The sequence below is a fragment of the Neltuma alba genome, unplaced genomic scaffold, assembly GCF_004799145.2.
Source record: "Neltuma alba isolate B1F8T4 unplaced genomic scaffold, ASM479914v2 tig00007429_pilon, whole genome shotgun sequence".
Classification (NCBI taxonomy): Eukaryota; Viridiplantae; Streptophyta; class Magnoliopsida; order Fabales; family Fabaceae; genus Neltuma; species Neltuma alba.
In genome coordinates this window covers 22,344-39,069 of record NW_021634781.1, presented here as the reverse complement: position 1 = coordinate 39,069, position 16,726 = coordinate 22,344, and the positions used below count along the sequence as shown (strand labels likewise).

The following is a 16,726-nucleotide window of genomic DNA, read 5'->3' as shown; positions in this document are numbered from 1 at the left end:
CCATTAGTTATCTTCTTCATGATTTGAGACTGTTTACTATTTCAATTAATAACTTTTTGGTTACTTGATTTCTAACTTATTATTTAGTATACTATTATTTTTAAAAAAATATATAGTTAATAGAAATAAAAAGATTAATATAATTTTTAGTCTTTTAAATTTGTTTTATTTTTATTTTGGCCGTTTAAATTCAAATTATAGGTTTTAGTTTTTGAAATTTCTTTTTATTTAAAATACTTGTTTCTATAATTCAATAAAAATTGAGATCATTTTGTCCCTTGAAAGACTAAAACTTATAGTTTCAAAACTTGAGAAGCCAAAAATCAAAATGAGAGTAAATTTGAGGAACCAGAAACTATATTAACTTGAAATAAAATTAGTAAATTTTACGATAAAGTTAATATGATTTAATATTTTCTTTATTTTGAAAAAACAGGTTGTAAGTATTTTATAAACAGAATTAAAAAAATATTTATTAAAGTCTTACCTATTAAATCATCATTTATTGACATTTTTTGCCAAGCTAGAGTAGGTCTCTTTCATATAAGTGGTCTTTAGATTTTATAACAATAGGAGTAGAAAGTGGAAGATTTTATTAGTAAGGGCATTATGGGGTATGGGTCTTTGTCAAAATTGGCCGTCGTACAGGCCGCACTGTAATTTGTCCTTCCTCGCATAATCCTCCCCCACATATCGTCTCCCTTTTCTAACATAATAACGTAACTGTCACTCCTTTTCTTTATTCCCCAAAATGCCCCTATCCTTTTCCGTCCTTACCTGTCCTTCTTCTCCGTACGGAAGTCAATCTACTCTTAATGACTTAAATGCCCTCCCTTCCTCATTTTCTCATTTTCCCAGATTATTACATGGGCTCCCCAAGTTTATCCCCCTACATTGTGAATTTCAAGCTCAACACAATCTTAAAAACTAAATTTGATGTTACAATAATTATATGTTTAATCTGAGTAAAAAATAGGGAATTTTGGCACTGCTCTTGTGAATTAGAACCACAGAGAAACTCCTGTGAATTTTGGCAACGACACGAGGATACTAATGTCTTTTCAGATCAAGGGGAACACAGAGATCAACGTCTGAATTCTCCGCAAGACGGCGACGAGGGCATTTCAGTCTTCCAATTCCCTGATTGTCTCCGTCTTCCTTGCTAAAAACAAAAGTCTTCTTAAATAATCTCGGCCTCGCCCTTTTAACGACCAGATTCATCACTCATAAGGAACAATATCTCTTTCAATAATCCTTTGTTCTGTAATCTCACAGATCTTCGCTGAAGAGGAAGCAGGGCTGCATACACTCGCAGATATCTTCCTTGTTCTCCTCCTTTATAGCCATGAAGAAGCAAAAATCCCCCGCGACGCAGAACCCGTTTGATGTTCTCTCTGAGGAGCTCGTCTTCAGCATCCTCGACCACCTTGATTCTAACCCGCTTGACAAAAAATCATTTTCCCTGGTTTGTAAGTCTTTCTATTCCATCGAAGCTAAACACCGTCGAACCCTGAAACCCCTTCGCTCAGAACACCTCCCATCAATTTTAAATCGATACCCTTTTGTAACCCATCTCAATCTTTCCCTTTGCCGTCGAGTCACCGATGGTTCCTTGGCGTTTGTGGCAGACGCTTACAAAGCCACGCTCCAACGGATTGATCTATCCCAGTCCAAGTTCTTCTCCAGTAATGGGTTGCTTAATTTAGCTATGAACTGTAAGAATCTGGTGGAGTTGGATTTATCGAATGCGACGGAGCTGAGAGACGCGGCGGCGTCTGCGGTGGCTCAGTTTTCGAACTTGGAGAAGTTGTGGGTGGGGAGGTGCAAGCTGATTACGGACATGGGAATTGGGTGTATTGCAGTCGGGTGTAAAAAGTTGAGGTTGATTTGCTTGAAGTGGTGTGTGGGTGTTGGCGATTTGGGGGTGGAGTTGATTGCTATCAAGTGTGAGGAACTTCGTAGTTTGGATCTCTCTTATTTACCTGTGAGCCCTCTCTCTCTCTCTCTCTCTCTCTCTCTCTCTCTCTCTCTCTCTCTGTGTTTCAATTTTTTTCTTATCTCTGCTTGTCTGCTCTTTCAATCTTTTGGATGAAACTTGAAGTTCAGTTGATCAAGTGCTGCAATTAAATTATGTTATATGTATATCTTTAATTAACGGAATAATCTTACATGTATTTGCTGTTATTCTTGGAAGGCAATCCGGAGACAAGGATTTTGTAGAGGAAGCTTGTGCTTTGGTCAATGCTATGCGCAATTAGGGATTTCGATTTTTTTTTTTTTGGGGGTTATAAGGGATTTCGATTTTTTTAATTTTACAGCTTGAATTATGTTTGAAAACGAGGTAAATAATTGAATGGAGGTTAATTTTTCTATTGAAATTATTGGCATCATTAGTGGCCGAATCTGTTGCACATGGAACGCTGAGTTAGCGGAAGTTTTTAATAGTTGGTGATTTTGAACTAAATAGCAAGGTTTAATGAGCACAATGTTGGTAATTACAAGAGGTGCTCAGATTTTTGAACCAGCTCTGCTGGGAAAAGAAATTAAGAAACAAAAGGTCTGGTAAAAAGTTGTTTAGGTCATTTCCTTTTTTTTTTTTTTGATGATTTTGTTTAGTTCATTTCTGTTTTTCATCCGGAACAAATGAAGTGATGTTTATCAGGTCCCACTGTTACAAAGAAATTCGGAATTAATATTTCTATTTTGAATTTTTCATTCAATTTTGAGTTAGACAATGCTTGATTACATCTTGTTTATTAAAATATTTTTGCGGGGTCATCTGGTTGAGATAACTGATTTCGTATGTTTCTTGTGATGGACAGATCACAGATAAATGTCTGCCATCAATTTTTAAACTGCAATATCTTGAAGATTTGGTTCTTGAAGGATGCTTTGGCATTGATGATGACAACACTGATGTCTTCAAACAAGGTTGCAGAACATTAAAGGTATATGTGGAAGGTTAGCTTGGCACTTTTAGTTTGTTAAATTGTCTGAACGGTAAAGATAGCACGAAGATGTTGTTGTTCGGCTTGTAATTGGACAGGAAGTGCAGGATGCCAGCTTTGACCTACCAATAGTTCACCAATTTCTGTGGCATTAGGAGTGTGAAAGTGGAAAGAAGCTAATTTATTTTTCCCTTTTTCTGTTTTATCAAAAAAAACAAATTGGTATAATGATTGCATTAATCTGTGTATTGTTCTTTTATTATTATTATTATTATTATTATTATTATTATTTTTGGCTCAGTATGGCTTTTTTAAATATTCCTGATGAACATGAGTTATCTAACATACTAACTAATGTTGCCTTATGCAGAAACTTGATATCTCTGGCTGTCAAAACATTACTCACATCGGTCTGTCTGCATTAATAAGCAGTTCTGCATGTCTTGAACAACTTAATTTAGCGGATGGTTCTCCTGTAATCTTCTGCTTCCTTTATAATTTTCAACACTTCAGGTTTTGAGATTTCGTTTTCTTTTTGGTCTTTGGTCCAGGGGATTCCAGCTGTAGCTAATTGTTCAAAGTTGATGATCCAGGTGACTCTTGCTCTGGCTGATGGGTTGAACAAACTTTCAATGTTGCAGTCGATTATATTAGATGGCTGCCTGGTTACCTCTTCTGGATTAAAGGCTGTTGGATATTCATGCTCGTCACTAAAGGAGCTGAGTTTAAGCAAATGCTTGGGTGTGACAGATGAAGCTCTCTCGTTTGTTGTTTCAAAACACAGAGATTTGAGAAAGCTTGATATCACATGCTGCCGCATGATAACTGACCTTTCCATTGCAAGCATTGCAAGTTCATGCACCAGTCTTACTTCTCTCAAGATGGAGTCGTGTAGCCTAGTTTCAAGAGAAGCATTCATCTTGATTGGACAGCGATGCCATTCTCTTGAGGATCTTGACCTAACCGATAACGAAATTGATGATGAAGGTTTTACATCCTCTCCATCATCTCCCCTGCAATTATAAATCCCATCAACTGTTATTCTTACCATTCTCTTTTTGTAGGTCTTAAATCTATTTCTTCTTGTGCCGGACTTTCCAACCTAAAAGTAGGAATCTGCCTGAACATAACTGACAGGGGGCTTTCCTATGTTGGCAAGTCCTGCCCGAAGTTAAAAGAGCTAGATCTCTACAGGTTTGTCCTTGAAATTTATGAGCTTTTGCATTTCTTTATTCCTGTCACAAGGTGAATAGTCTATACTTTCTTTCTTCTTCTTCTTCTTAAAATTTTTATACCTGTAGTCTATACTTTCTTTGAAGACTTTGATAATGATTTTGAAATTACAACCGTGGTGATGGTTCATGCGTGAGCCTAAATGGCTCATGATCTAATAGGCAATGAAGCCCCTCTTGCTATTTAAGAAGTATTATTTGACGCGCACACATACTCATAGATTGTAGAATTGTTATCCATGGTAACCAGAGATTATAATCTTTGTTCAGGTCGACAGGGATAACAGATGCAGGTATTTCAGCTATTGCTTGTGGCTGCCCCGAACTTGAGATGATTAATGCAGCCTATTGCACCGCCATCACTGATAGCTCCTTGATATCCTTATCGCAATGCCCTAAGTTGAAAACGCTTGAGATTCGTGGGTGTACTCTTCTGACTTCAGTTGGTCTAGCAGCTATCGCCAACAAGTGTACGCAACTTACTCGTCTAGACATAAAGAAGTGTCACAACATCGATGATAGAGGGATGGTTTCAATAGCTTGCTTCTCCCAAAACCTAAGACAGGTTTTCTCCTTATTCTTCACTTCCCGTATGCAAGAAAGCTTTACTGGAAAACTAATGTGGTGCCGTTTCTTTGCAGATAAATTTTTCATACAGCTCAATTACTGATCTGGGTCTACTTTCCCTCTCTAGCCTTAGCAGCCTGCAAACCTTTACGGTTATCCATGTACAGGGCTTGACTCCAAGAGGACTGGCTGCTGCTTTATTGGCATGTGGAGGGTTAAAAAAAGTGAAGCTCCATCTTTCATTAAGATCGCTGTTGCCTGATCCTTTTATCAAACACATGGAAGCGCGTGGATGTGTATTTGAATGGAGAAATAAAGTGTTTCAGGTATGTAGCAAACTACCAGAACTAACTTTCTTACCTTGAACCTGTGGCAGCAGCAACACTTTCTTTACCCAAGCAATAAAAATGTGGATATCATTGCTGTACCTTGCCTTCTCCATAGACTTAGATTAGTACCATGATCTGATAATTTGGAACGTGTAATCAAATAGAAGTGAGGCTGACCTGTGGCCCCAAGTTTTAGTACTAGACCTCAGACTTTCAGAGAAAAAGCTTATTTTGGTCTCTGACTGTCCTTTGCCAGTTTTCTATAATTGAGTCCTTCAATCATAAACATAGTGGTGGTGTTATACCCTTCCATTCAATGTCATTCAAAAATCAATGCCAAAGTCATCGAATTGTTAGCATGGACATTGCTTATCTGGTACCTTTAGCACTTTTATTGAATTTTTACGCATATTTTTTGATGGAGATGGTATGGAGGCATTATTGTATAATTACTGCTAAATCTGGTTGTTACTTAGATTACTTTTGTCCCATTTGCAGGCTGAAGTGGATCCGAAGTGTTGGAAACTACAGTTGGAAGATCCGACGCATTAGAAACTCTCCTAATCTTTGAATGCAAAATATGACGAATGTAAGAGAAGTTTTGTCTTGTAAAGCGCAAAAGAGCTTATTTTGATTGTTCATAGGGCTCTCCAAATACCACAGAATTCGTTACATATGATGGTGTTACCCTTTTGTAAATTGTTGAAGCAATGTAACTAAGTTAGCTTGAATGATGCTCGCTATTTTGGGAGAAAATGTAGAAATTGTCTTTGGAACAAGTTAAATCCTGAGTTTATCTTTAACGGTGGGTCTTTTTGAGACTAAATTATCAGTGTACTCGAATTTTTCTCGATCTCTTATTAAAGGGCTTTTCTAGAATTATTCTGGGATCAATTACAGCCGTTGGCATTGAACGACGTACTAGATTCAATCTAATAATGTTATGCGTTTGCTATTATATGCTTAAAAGTTGATACTGGGAAAAAAATCCTTTAAAAATAAAAGTATATTTACTTATTACATTTTGAACAGCAATATGCTATCAGTAAAAAAAAATATGACTACAATTTGACTGTTCGGCTTTTTTGTTTTTTTTCCTGGAGATATCTCTCAGTTAGACCTTAAAAAAAAAAAAAAAACAGAGAGAGAGAGAGAGTATTATTATGAAAATGATACACGCACATATATCATTTTTTTTCGTTAGAAAAGTCTCCCTTTTTTTTTTGTTTTTTGGGGGGGGGAGAGAAGTGAATCAAGGGAGCTGTTCGTTACACAAGATTAGGGCTGAGCAATGGGCGAGCTGGGCTAACCCGAAGGTTAGCCCATAGCCCGCCCATTTATTCATAAATGGGTATGGGCTAACCCATAACCCGGTAGTAGCCCATTTAGCCCATATTAAATGGGTTACGGGGCAGCCCGTTTGGGCTGACCGGGTTATGGGGTAACCCATTTATTTTTTTAAATTTTTTTCAGTATAATTATTTTATATATGTAACCTTATGAAGCTGTCAATAAATTTTACATGCCAAATAGCAAATCAAATATGAAATAACATTAACCATATTCAATCACACAACCTCATTTAGATTCGCAAACAATTAAAGTCTGATAAAATCATAAAAATAGTCACCAATCATAAAGTCTCATAAACTTTGAAAGTTCCAACTTTTACCTAAAGGATAAAATAAAAACTTAGACAAGTATGAAGGTTTGATAAAATATGAATGAGAAACAATATCATCAATTAAATGAAGAATAAAAATATTTTAAAAAACTTAAAACTTAAATGGGCGGGTATGGGCAGCCCAATACCTTGCCCATAGCCCAACCCGTTTAATGGGCTACCCCGCCCATTTAAGCCCGCCCGTTTATAATCTCTTATTTGGGCTAATTGGGCGGGTTTAAATGGGCAAAAAATTCATGGGTTATGGGCGGGCTAGCGGGTAATGTGTATACTCTTTCGGTCTTTTTTTATGAACAACAATTATCATCCCTTCTTATCTCTAAATACAAATAACATTTACAAGTTGGCTTAAATTTTTGTAGCAAGTTTCCTATTTTATCTCTATTAATTACTTATTTTAATATTTAATATATTTATTATCTTATTTCTCAAAACATCATCTCTATTTATCACACTTTCTTTCTTTTTCATAATTCTTTTTATTATACTAATTTTTTTATTCTCTTTTTTGTATTCTCTCTCGTCCATAAACAAGGGTGTTTTAGAAAAAGATCTTCTAATTTTTACTTATTTATTATTTTTGACTAATTTTTTAATCTACGTAATAAAGTCTAAAGTTATTTATAAAAAAGAACAAAAGGAATGTTTATGAACGAATTTACCCAAAAAAAACACACACACACACACAAAACTCATTTGGAGGGCACTTACTTGCAAGAAAATAATTTCCAGCAAGTTTTAATGACAAATGAGTTGTTGTTATTTATTATCCTGAAACTTGTCATTGTTGACTGCTTTATTATCACTGACACTTTTTAGTAATTATATTATGGGTTAAGGTGCGTCCAGCACCCCGAACTATTTATCCAGGTGCGTCCAGTGGCCTAAAGTAATTTTGGGTGCACCCAGTGTCCTAAACTAATTAAAATGGTGCATCCATATCCCAGGCTAACAGAAATGTTATGTTTAACTGTTACTTTCCTGACTCAGTTTAAAGTTGACCCCAGATATTCTACATGATAGACACATGGGCACCCGATGTGTATTATTCTTACTCAAAAGTCAATTTATTTAGAAGAAGAGGAAGGAAATAAATTCAATTTTGAGTAAGAATAATACATATCAAATGTCCATATGTGTACCATTTAGAATATATGGGGTCAACTTTAAGTTGAGTCAGGAAAGTAACAGTTAAACATAACATTTCTGTTAGCCTGGGATATGGACGCACCATTTTAATTAGTTTAGGACACTGAGTGCACCCAAAATTACTTTAGGCCACTGGACGCGCCTGGGTAAATAGTTCAGGGTGCTGGGCTCACCTTAACCCTTATATTATTTATTTAAGATTTCACAGTAATTCTTTTTTAATTTTATGAATGTAATTAAGGGAGTGTTTGGCTAAACAAAAAATACTTTCATGCAAATTGAGACAAAACTTTTCTTACATACTTACTCTATATATCATAAAATTATTTTTTAAACTATGATCACTCCCTCCTCTCTAAGTTGAAGGGCCAGAGATGAGAATGCACCAAGAAGGCCACAAACCTGCCGCGTAGACTTGGGTTGGGTTGTTGCAAACAGTCATCTTTGTCACCAATTGTACTAACATTGAATAGTACCCCTTGTTGAAGTTGTATGGTCAATCCCCCACATGTCTTATTTACATCCATTCAATAACTTCAATCATGAGAGTGTTCTGTGTAGGCCCCAACATGAACTACACATTCCTGGTTTGCGTGTATCGTATATTTCATCCTACTTCATGTTTAATATTCTTTGTTATAATACTAAGTGGCGCCATGTTGGAAGCAAACAAATAATATAATTATGCTTTTTAAAAAAATCATGTTCTTATGGGAGAGAGTATACAGCTAAATGGCTCATGGCTAAGCAGATCCTAAGTTTTGTATTATAATTTCTTTCAACGTTGGTTTGCTAAGATTAGATAAAATATAATCTAAATTATATTTGGATAAACGGTAAGCATAATAAGAGGATCATTTGAAATGTAAATTTTGCAAAACTTTATAATTTATTTGTGCTCTTCCTTTTATTATTTTGTCTCTCAACGATTTACAAATTTCATAGTAAAAACAAAATCCAAATTATAGAAATATGAATCCTTCTTAAAATCCCTATGCAAATGAGAAGGTGGGTGAAAACAAAAGGTCCCACCGGGAGTCGAACCCAGGTCGCTGGATTCAAAGTCCAGAGTGCTAACCACTACACCATGGAACCTTTATTGACAGGAGCTTTAATTACATATTTCATATCTATTGTCGGTGTCCCTGCGGGCTTAATGACACTTGTGTTAGAATGATTAGCATTAAGTTTTCAGTTGGAAAACTTATAAATTCCCATTACTAATTTACCGTTTATATCTGTCCATCATAAGAATTATAATTTTTTTGATCGAAATCATAAGAATTATAATTCATGATATAAGCAAAGAAAAAAAAAAGAATTATAATTCAAATGACATAAACATTCCCCAAAATATTCTGTCTTCAGAATCAGAGTTAGAAATGCTATTGCTAGCTTTCTTTTTTTGACCAGAAAAATTCTGACCTTTCAAGACTCGTTATTGTGGTAATTTACATTTCTAATAATAAATATATAATATAAATAGTAAAAGTAAAAAAAGTCCCCCGTTTTTTTAAGGGCTGAAGCCATTCCCTTATCATTTGAACTAACCCAAGATGGCTTAAATACTTTTTATTAACACTAGATTTAATTTTATTATCAATATACAATATTTCTACCTAAATATAATGACACTGCATCCAAATATTGCAGAACATGAATAACAAAATAAAACTTTAGACATCTTTCAAATCAAATCTCATGTGATTAAGTTTGAACAAATGTAAGAAGACAGAATATTGATCCAAAAAATACATAAGAAAACATTTATAAAATATTTATTCTGGGACAATTTTTATATTTCAAATTTAATTTTTATTTACTTTTATACATCAATACAAAACATAAAAATTTATGATAAATCATGCTACAACATTATCTTCTGCTCCTATTTATAATATAGAGACAAAAAGATTTTTTTATCATATTTATAAATCATGTCATTAAATTTTTAATATAAGTGTATTGTATATTATTCCCTCCGTTCCTTATTATAAGAGACAAATAATCAAATTACGTTGATAAAAAAAATAGTTAAAATTAGTTGAGGACAATTAATGTGTAAAAAGTATAATGTTTTTTCCAACAATACCCCCCATTAATAAGGAGAGAGAGTATGAGAGAGAACAATTAAATTATTGAAAGAAAGAGAAGTGGGAGGGAGAGAGAGTATGAGTTGGAGACAAAATAAATAGGGGTAAAATAGGAAATCAATACAAAAAAATAGAGACAACTTTTAAGTGTCTCTTATATATGGGAACATACCATAAGCATCAAATGTCTCTTATAATAAGGAACGGAGGGAGTAATTAAACGACAATAAAATTAGAAAATGATTAAATTTTTAAGCACTTAAAATTTTTTAAATATACTGAAAAGTAAGTTATAAATCATAATTGGGAAGAAATTAAATGGCATAGAAATTATGAATTAAATCGAAGAAATTCATTCAGTAAGTTTACAAATTTGGTGTGATACATGAAAAAGCGTGTAATTGTAATAAATTGGGACTCAAAAAAGGGTCCAGTGATATGGGGAGAGAGGCATGAATTAGGGACAAGGATGGCCCGTAACAAGACACGTGGCCCCCCACAACACATCACAATCCTATTAACCAGCCAGCCGCCTCTCTCCTTCTTCCTCCTCCTCCTCCCCAGTCAAACCCACAAGCCTTGACCCGTCTTGGATTTTCCACAGTCAAACTTCCCCCCTTTTGAGCTTCTCCGAAGTATCTCCCCTGACTTCTTTTACATATACCTCCCTCCCTCCCTCCTTCTCCTTTTATATGCCTTCACGCCCCTCTCCCTCATTTGAATTCAAACCCGAGCAGAGCTTCTCGTCTTCCTCTCATTTCATGACGACCTCCTTCACAGAACTCCTTTCCATGGATGATCGCTGGACTTCTTCTGAAATCCCCAAATTCAAGTCAACCCCGCCTCCTTCTCTGCCCCTTTCTCCCTCCCCTCTCTCCCCTTCCTCTTACTTGTCTTTCCCTTCCGGGTTCAGCCCCACCCAGTTCTTGAGCTCCCCCTTGTTCCTTTCATCCCCAAATGTGAGTTCTACTGTTCCTTTTCTTTGTTCTTGTTGTTCTGATTTGATGCTGTTGCTCGTTTTCTGATTGTGGGGTTTCTGTGTTTTTTTCTGTGGTTTTAGGGTCTTCCTTCTACTGAGACGTTTGATAACAAGGAGGAGCAGCAGAAACCATTCTCTGACTTCTCCTTCCAAACCCAATCCAAGCCGTTGTCCTTCTCGGAGTATTCTTCGAGCATGTTTCAGGCGGTGAGTTCTGTTCTATTCTTGTGTAACATGGACGACCTTTGACTGGACTAGTTTCTTGTTTTTACTTCTGCGTAAACGGTCCTTTGAATTGTCTTCTTCCTTCTTCCCTTTTTTTTTTAATCTTTCCTTTGTCCTTTTTTGTCAGTGTATTCAAAGTTTGATCTTTTTGTAACTAAAACAATATTCAGATTTCGAAAACTCAACGGTTATATGCTGAAGTTGAAAGTATTTAACTGTCAAGAATATAGACGGATGTTTTTTGTCCTGACGGACAATAGACTATGTTATAATTCTCAAACTACATAATCAGAACTGACAAAATAATTTGTTGATGTTCGTGCAGCAGGAACCACTGAAACAAGAACCATGGAATGACCAGACAGCTACAAAATCTGAGTATCCATCATTCTCCTCAGAACCACAGATACAAACCAATTTGGCTCCCGCTTCTGGTTATACGAACTACTCAAATTCGTCCCAGTCCATAAGAGAGCAAAAGAGGTCAGATGATGGGTACAACTGGAGAAAATATGGACAGAAACAGGTGAAGGCAAGCGAAAATCCTCGCAGTTATTACAAGTGCACGCATCCCAGTTGCAACATGAAGAAGAAGGTTGAAAAGTCCCCGGATGGACAAATTACTGAGATAGTATATAAGGGAACGCATAACCATCCCAAGCCTCAGTCCACTAGAAGATCTAGTTCTCAATCAATTCAACCTTCTTCCTCTTGTACCAATTCTGGTGTTTCTGATCAATCGGCGGTGACCCTGGGGAATCTGCAAATGGACCGGGCCTCTCTGCAAGAAGATTCTTCTGTCTCTGTTGGGGAAGATGACTTCGAGAACACATCACAAGCATGTTACTCTGGGGGTGATGACAATGACTATGGCCCGGATGCCAAAAGATGGTAAGGCCATATAGTATAGTATTACAATGTTAATACCCTGCTTTGATTTATACATGACAAGATCTGATTCTGATTCTTTTCTGTTCCTTTTTTGTCAGGAAAGGGGAGAATGAAATTGATTGCTATGCCTCCTCCGGGAATAGGACTGTGAGGGAACCAAGAGTCGTGGTTCAAACTACAAGTGAAATTGATATTCTTGATGATGGCTACAGATGGAGGAAATATGGTCAGAAAGTAGTTAAAGGAAACCCAAACCCAAGGTATTTAACTGATTCTGATAAAAACCCTTTTAAGAAACCTTGATTGCAATTTCTTTTTGTTACCATGGGGCTGAAACTGATCAAATTCTTGTATCTGCAGGAGTTACTACAAGTGCACAGCTCCAGGCTGTTCAGTGAGGAAACATATAGAGCGAGCTGCTCATGATCTGAAAGCTGTGATCACAACGTACGAAGGGAAACACAACCATGATGTTCCTGCAGCACGAGGGAGTGGGAGTTATAACCTGAACGCAGCTTCTCTGAACAACAACACCACCAGCAACAATGTAACCGCGCCAATAAGGCCATCGGCGTCTTCTGCACTGACCAGCTTTTCAGGCAAACCAAGCTTCACACATTCGCTTCATAACACAAGCCAGCCAACACCTGCAAATCAAGAACCATTCCCATTTGACATGTTGCAGAGCCCAGCAAGTTTTGCATACTCCGATTTCGTCAGATCAATGGGATCGTACAACACTGATGCATGATACTCCAAGGCCGAGGATGAGAAGAAGGAAGATTCATTCCTTCAGTCATTAACGTCCAAAAGGAAGGAAGCGTATACACACAGACATGGCTTTGTATAACACATACGATATTAGGCACTTATAGAGGAATAGAAACAAAGAATCATGGAAATAATAAGGGACAAGAAGGATTTTAACAGTCAACATAAATGTAGGACATAGGAGGTGGTACAGCTGATAATTTATGTTATTCTTTTGTTGTATTTGTTTAGTTCGAAAGAGAGAGATTTTCATGTAGCTTTGACGTATTTGTGCCACTTCTTGCTTTCAATAAAGATTATTACCAATGAAGTTTTAAATTTTCATATTTGCATCGCCTCAGCCCAGGAAGTTAAACACGCCCACACAACACAACAAATTTCTGCTACTCACGTGAGTTCTAAACTGTTGTCTTTTTAGGTATTGAATTGTGAATAATGATGAAATGCCTTGCAGTTCTAAGGATGGATAAGACTGAGTAAAAATGGCAGTTGCCTTCTGATTTGGCGGGAGTAAGAATAAACAAGGTTCAGAATAGGCTCACCGTGTTAAGAACTAGTCAAAGGATATACAAAACCATTGAACAGAGTCAAAAGTTTCCTTCCTTTTTTTTTTTATGATTAAAGTGGAAATTTTTATTCAGAAATATAAAAAGCGAGAGCTAATGACATGAAAAGCTTTAGAACTTTGAATATAAAACACTACTCTCACACTCCAAACACCTCTTACAATCTCTTTCATTCTTCTTCACACAAAGGTAATGTACAGACAAACAAAGGTATGATGGATGTAATCTAAGTATGTTTAAGAAATGAAAGTATATATAATTATGAAGAAGTTCAGATATAAGATTGGGTTGATAATTTGTAGCCAGAAAGAAGGGAGGAAGCAGCGGCAGCAAGGAAGGCCAAGAAGCAGAAGCTAATGGCTGCAGCCGAAGAGTCTGTGAATATATTGTCAGATCCTTCCCTCATACTGTTTGTCAATGGAACCGCCGAAGATGATGCTGATATCAACAAATACGCCATTATCTGCATTCAACAAAATCAGATGATCGCTTACTATAGGCTTCAAAAAATTTAGCATTTCTTAAATAAGATCACCTATTCATTTTTTTAATTCTTTGGCCTCAATAAATCACCTTTTCATTGACTTAGTAAAGCATTTCTTTTATAATATGATAGTAATGGTGGAAGTCCTTGGTAATATCTCGTTCTTAAGTTTTAATGTCAATACAAGATGTACAAGTGAAAGACTCTTTAGTCTTTACAACAAGGGGAATATGATAGCACTATATATATTTTTTAATTACAGCCATTTGACAAACGAACATATTTATTCACGACAATTACATTCTTTTTCCTTTTTTTAATTTAGACAACGAAACTTTCAAGTTTGAACCATTCAAATGAAGTGTCTGGTCTGCCTCCAAAATACAGGTCAACTTAGGGCCTGTTTGGGTGCTCCAAAACCGTGGTTTCAGAAGCACTTTTTCACAAAACGAGGTAATCTCCTCCATATATTTACTTCGTAATCCGTAAAAACACTTCTAAAACCATAGTTTGGTTTCTATCTAAACACTCCCTTAATTATACTGCGGGGCCATGTGTAGGACCCAATAACTTATACATTATATAAAATTTATTTATATACTACTTCCAGTCTTTAACATCTAATATAAGAGTTAGTTGACTAATTTAAGTAATTAAAAAAAATTAGTTAAGTTAGTTATTTGTAATAAATATGTGTTATCTTTCCTAAAATATCCTTACTAATCAAGTATATTGACTATAACTATTATTATTATAAGAATTATTTTTGAAAAAAATAAAAAAATATAAGAGTCAAAGTAGATTGGGATTTTATATTTAGAATCAAAATAAAAGTTAAACAAACTCTTATATTAAAGACAAGATATGGTATTATATATATAACTTTACAGGTAGGATCACTAAGAACCAGTGGGAAAGTTCTTCCATATGAACGCACTTTTATATTACTTGACAAATAGACATTCATTTTCAATCCCTTCGTGGGGGTAACTTCGAAACAAAGTCTAGTTTCTAAGCTACCTATTCAACCTTTTCAGAATTACGAGTGGCTCGTCTTAATTAATAATCTTTAATTAAATAAATTCATTTAATTATTTAAATACGCAATTTTTCGTCGTGCGTCCTTTATATGTACACAGAAGTTCTTTTTTTTTTTTTTACCGGCAAGATTATTGTCCTTAACTCACATAGAATAATCATAACCCGCCAACTTCTGAAAATCTTAAGAGGACATATATGGCATTATCAAAAGAAAAAAATGGGCCGGTTAATAGAAATTGAGGAAGGAATAGGAAAACCTGATCTCCTATGAAGTCCAACGGCAAAGCTGTCCTGGGATCCAGAAAGTTCTTTCCGGTAGAGATTTCCTGAACTTGCCGGAGCACTTGGCCGCCGGTGTACAGTGTCGATAAAATCGATATCGCCAGAACATACCTGTGCGGAATTACGGATGCATATTCAGTATCCCAGAAACAAACAAAACTGAACTTCGATTTAAATTTAGAAAGAAAAAAAAAGGGTTCTCCGATACAAATGCTCCGTAGCTAGCAATTTTGGAGTTAAAATGAAGAACATAGCAACCCCATTGGCATTTGCGGTGATTGACAACGGAAACAGTAATCAAATTTTCATGAAAGCCTAGGAAATTTCAATCCATTCGACAAGAAAATATGGAATAAAAAAAATGAAAGGAAGATAGAGATGGGAGATTAAATTGCCTATATTCCGGGTATCTGTCGAAATTTTTCCAATCGCCGTGCTTATTGGAGGCCATGACGATGAAACTGATCAGAGAGAAAAGCAGGGCAATTCCTCTCAGTAACAACGAGCCTTTCTTCAACAAATCGTCCCTCTTCCATCGCCTTAATATTCCACCATCTCCGCCGCCAATTCGCGGCTGCGTTTGATCCTGCTCTAAATCCGGCAAAGGCGACGCCGGTGCCTGTTTGGCCGGAGAAGAATCGAAATTCGTCTTTGTCGGTGAATCGGGAAACTCCGACATCTCTATCCGAATAACAAATTCGGAAAAATGAGAATGAAGGAATGAAGATGAAACTGCAAGAGGGGAATTTGGATATTTTGCTTTAAGACAGGAAAGTGTGATCTGTCGAATGTTTTCGGTTGAGAAGTTTGGAGTGAGAGCAAATCGTTAAGGTAGTTAAAGAAGGAAGAGTGAGAGCGAGGCGTGAAGTGTAATGGCGGGATGACGTGGCGTCGGATGAATGGCCTTAAGAAGCGGATCACGGCAAGGCATTCCCACTCGTTATGCGTGCCAGCTGTACGAAGTGGACCCACCACCGAAACGCCCAAACCAATGTTCTATAAATCGTCGTTTTTGTTTCATATTCTGTTTGGCTTCTCTTTTATAAAATAGCAACATTTCAAAACTTTTAGTTTTTTTTTTCACATGTTGCTTGAGAATTGAGAAAGGGCATGTCTGTTCTCCTGAAAAAATAAATACTACTACCTCCTATCTTAATTATAGGAGCTAATTCACTAATTTGATAAGATTAAGAAAATAAGTTAAGTTAGTTATTTGTAATAAATAGATATTGTTTTTTCTAAAATATTCTTGCTAATTAAGTGTCTTGGTTATAGCTACTATCGTTAGAAAGATTCCCTTGAGGAACAAAGTAGATTGTGGTCTTATATTTAGGATCAAAATAAAAGTCAAACAAGATCTTATATTAAGGATCAGGGGTAGTACTTTTGGTTTTAATTACAAAACCGTATTTATAAATTACAAATGAGGTCTTATAATTAAAGTCAGGGTAATATAATAAAGCCAAGGGAGTATTCGAAATTCTT

The 16,726-nt window shown here is 35.9% G+C and overlaps 3 protein-coding genes and 1 non-coding gene across 4 annotated transcripts; 2 read left to right on the top strand and 2 right to left on the bottom strand.

Annotated features, from left to right (window-relative positions):
* Nucleotides 1-1,234: 1,234 nt before the first annotated feature.
* LOC114752541 (F-box/LRR-repeat protein 3-like) lies at nucleotides 1,235-5,908 on the top strand. Its single transcript, XM_028941281.1, has 8 exons — nucleotides 1,235-1,984; nucleotides 2,823-2,948; nucleotides 3,319-3,423; nucleotides 3,542-3,935; nucleotides 4,013-4,142; nucleotides 4,451-4,745; nucleotides 4,822-5,073; nucleotides 5,575-5,908. Exons 1-8 carry the CDS (start codon nucleotides 1,346-1,348, stop codon nucleotides 5,626-5,628), a joined length of 1,995 nt encoding a protein of 664 aa, XP_028797114.1. The 5' UTR covers nucleotides 1,235-1,345; the 3' UTR covers nucleotides 5,629-5,908.
* A 3,024-nt stretch (nucleotides 5,909-8,932) lies between these two features.
* TRNAQ-UUG (transfer RNA glutamine (anticodon UUG)) lies at nucleotides 8,933-9,004 on the bottom strand. Its single transcript has one exon. It is a non-coding gene; the product is annotated as a tRNA-Gln (tRNA).
* Nucleotides 9,005-10,661: 1,657 nt separating this feature from the next.
* LOC114752543 (probable WRKY transcription factor 33) lies at nucleotides 10,662-13,190 on the top strand. Its single transcript, XM_028941284.1, has 5 exons — nucleotides 10,662-10,961; nucleotides 11,063-11,188; nucleotides 11,532-12,097; nucleotides 12,196-12,357; nucleotides 12,458-13,190. The coding sequence occupies exons 1-5, from the start codon at nucleotides 10,695-10,697 to the stop codon at nucleotides 12,846-12,848; spliced, it is 1,512 nt and encodes a 503-aa protein (XP_028797117.1). The 5' UTR covers nucleotides 10,662-10,694; the 3' UTR covers nucleotides 12,849-13,190.
* A 281-nt stretch (nucleotides 13,191-13,471) lies between these two features.
* Nucleotides 13,472-16,044, bottom strand: LOC114752542 (CASP-like protein 4B1). The gene is made up of 3 exons (XM_028941282.1): nucleotides 15,637-16,044; nucleotides 15,217-15,352; nucleotides 13,472-13,897 (listed from the first exon to the last, which is right to left on the bottom strand). Exons 1-3 carry the CDS (start codon nucleotides 15,918-15,920, stop codon nucleotides 13,706-13,708), a joined length of 612 nt encoding a protein of 203 aa, XP_028797115.1. The 5' UTR covers nucleotides 15,921-16,044; the 3' UTR covers nucleotides 13,472-13,705.
* Nucleotides 16,045-16,726: the final 682 nt, after the last annotated feature.

Bases quoted from the DNA above. Each gene is read 5' to 3' on its own strand.
- LOC114752541 (XM_028941281.1), top strand. From the start codon at position 1,346: ATGAAGAAGCAAAAATCCCCCGCGACGCAGAACCCGTTTGATGTTCTC. The intron at 2,949-3,318 runs GTATATGTGGAA...TGCCTTATGCAG, and splicing joins AAGGTTGCAGAACATTAAAG to AAACTTGATATCTCTGGCTG. The intron at 4,143-4,450 runs GTTTGTCCTTGA...ATCTTTGTTCAG, and splicing joins AAAGAGCTAGATCTCTACAG to GTCGACAGGGATAACAGATG.
- LOC114752543 (XM_028941284.1), top strand. From the start codon at position 10,695: ATGCCTTCACGCCCCTCTCCCTCATTTGAATTCAAACCCGAGCAGAGC. The intron at 10,962-11,062 runs GTGAGTTCTACT...CTGTGGTTTTAG, and splicing joins TGTTCCTTTCATCCCCAAAT to GGTCTTCCTTCTACTGAGAC. The intron at 12,098-12,195 runs GTAAGGCCATAT...CTTTTTTGTCAG, and splicing joins GGCCCGGATGCCAAAAGATG to GAAAGGGGAGAATGAAATTG.
- LOC114752542 (XM_028941282.1), bottom strand. From the start codon at position 15,920: ATGTCGGAGTTTCCCGATTCACCGACAAAGACGAATTTCGATTCTTCT. The intron at 15,353-15,636 runs GCAATTTAATCT...AATTCCGCACAG, and splicing joins GACAGATACCCGGAATATAG to GTATGTTCTGGCGATATCGA. The intron at 13,898-15,216 runs GTTTTCCTATTC...TGTTGAATGCAG, and splicing joins TGGACTTCATAGGAGATCAG to ATAATGGCGTATTTGTTGAT.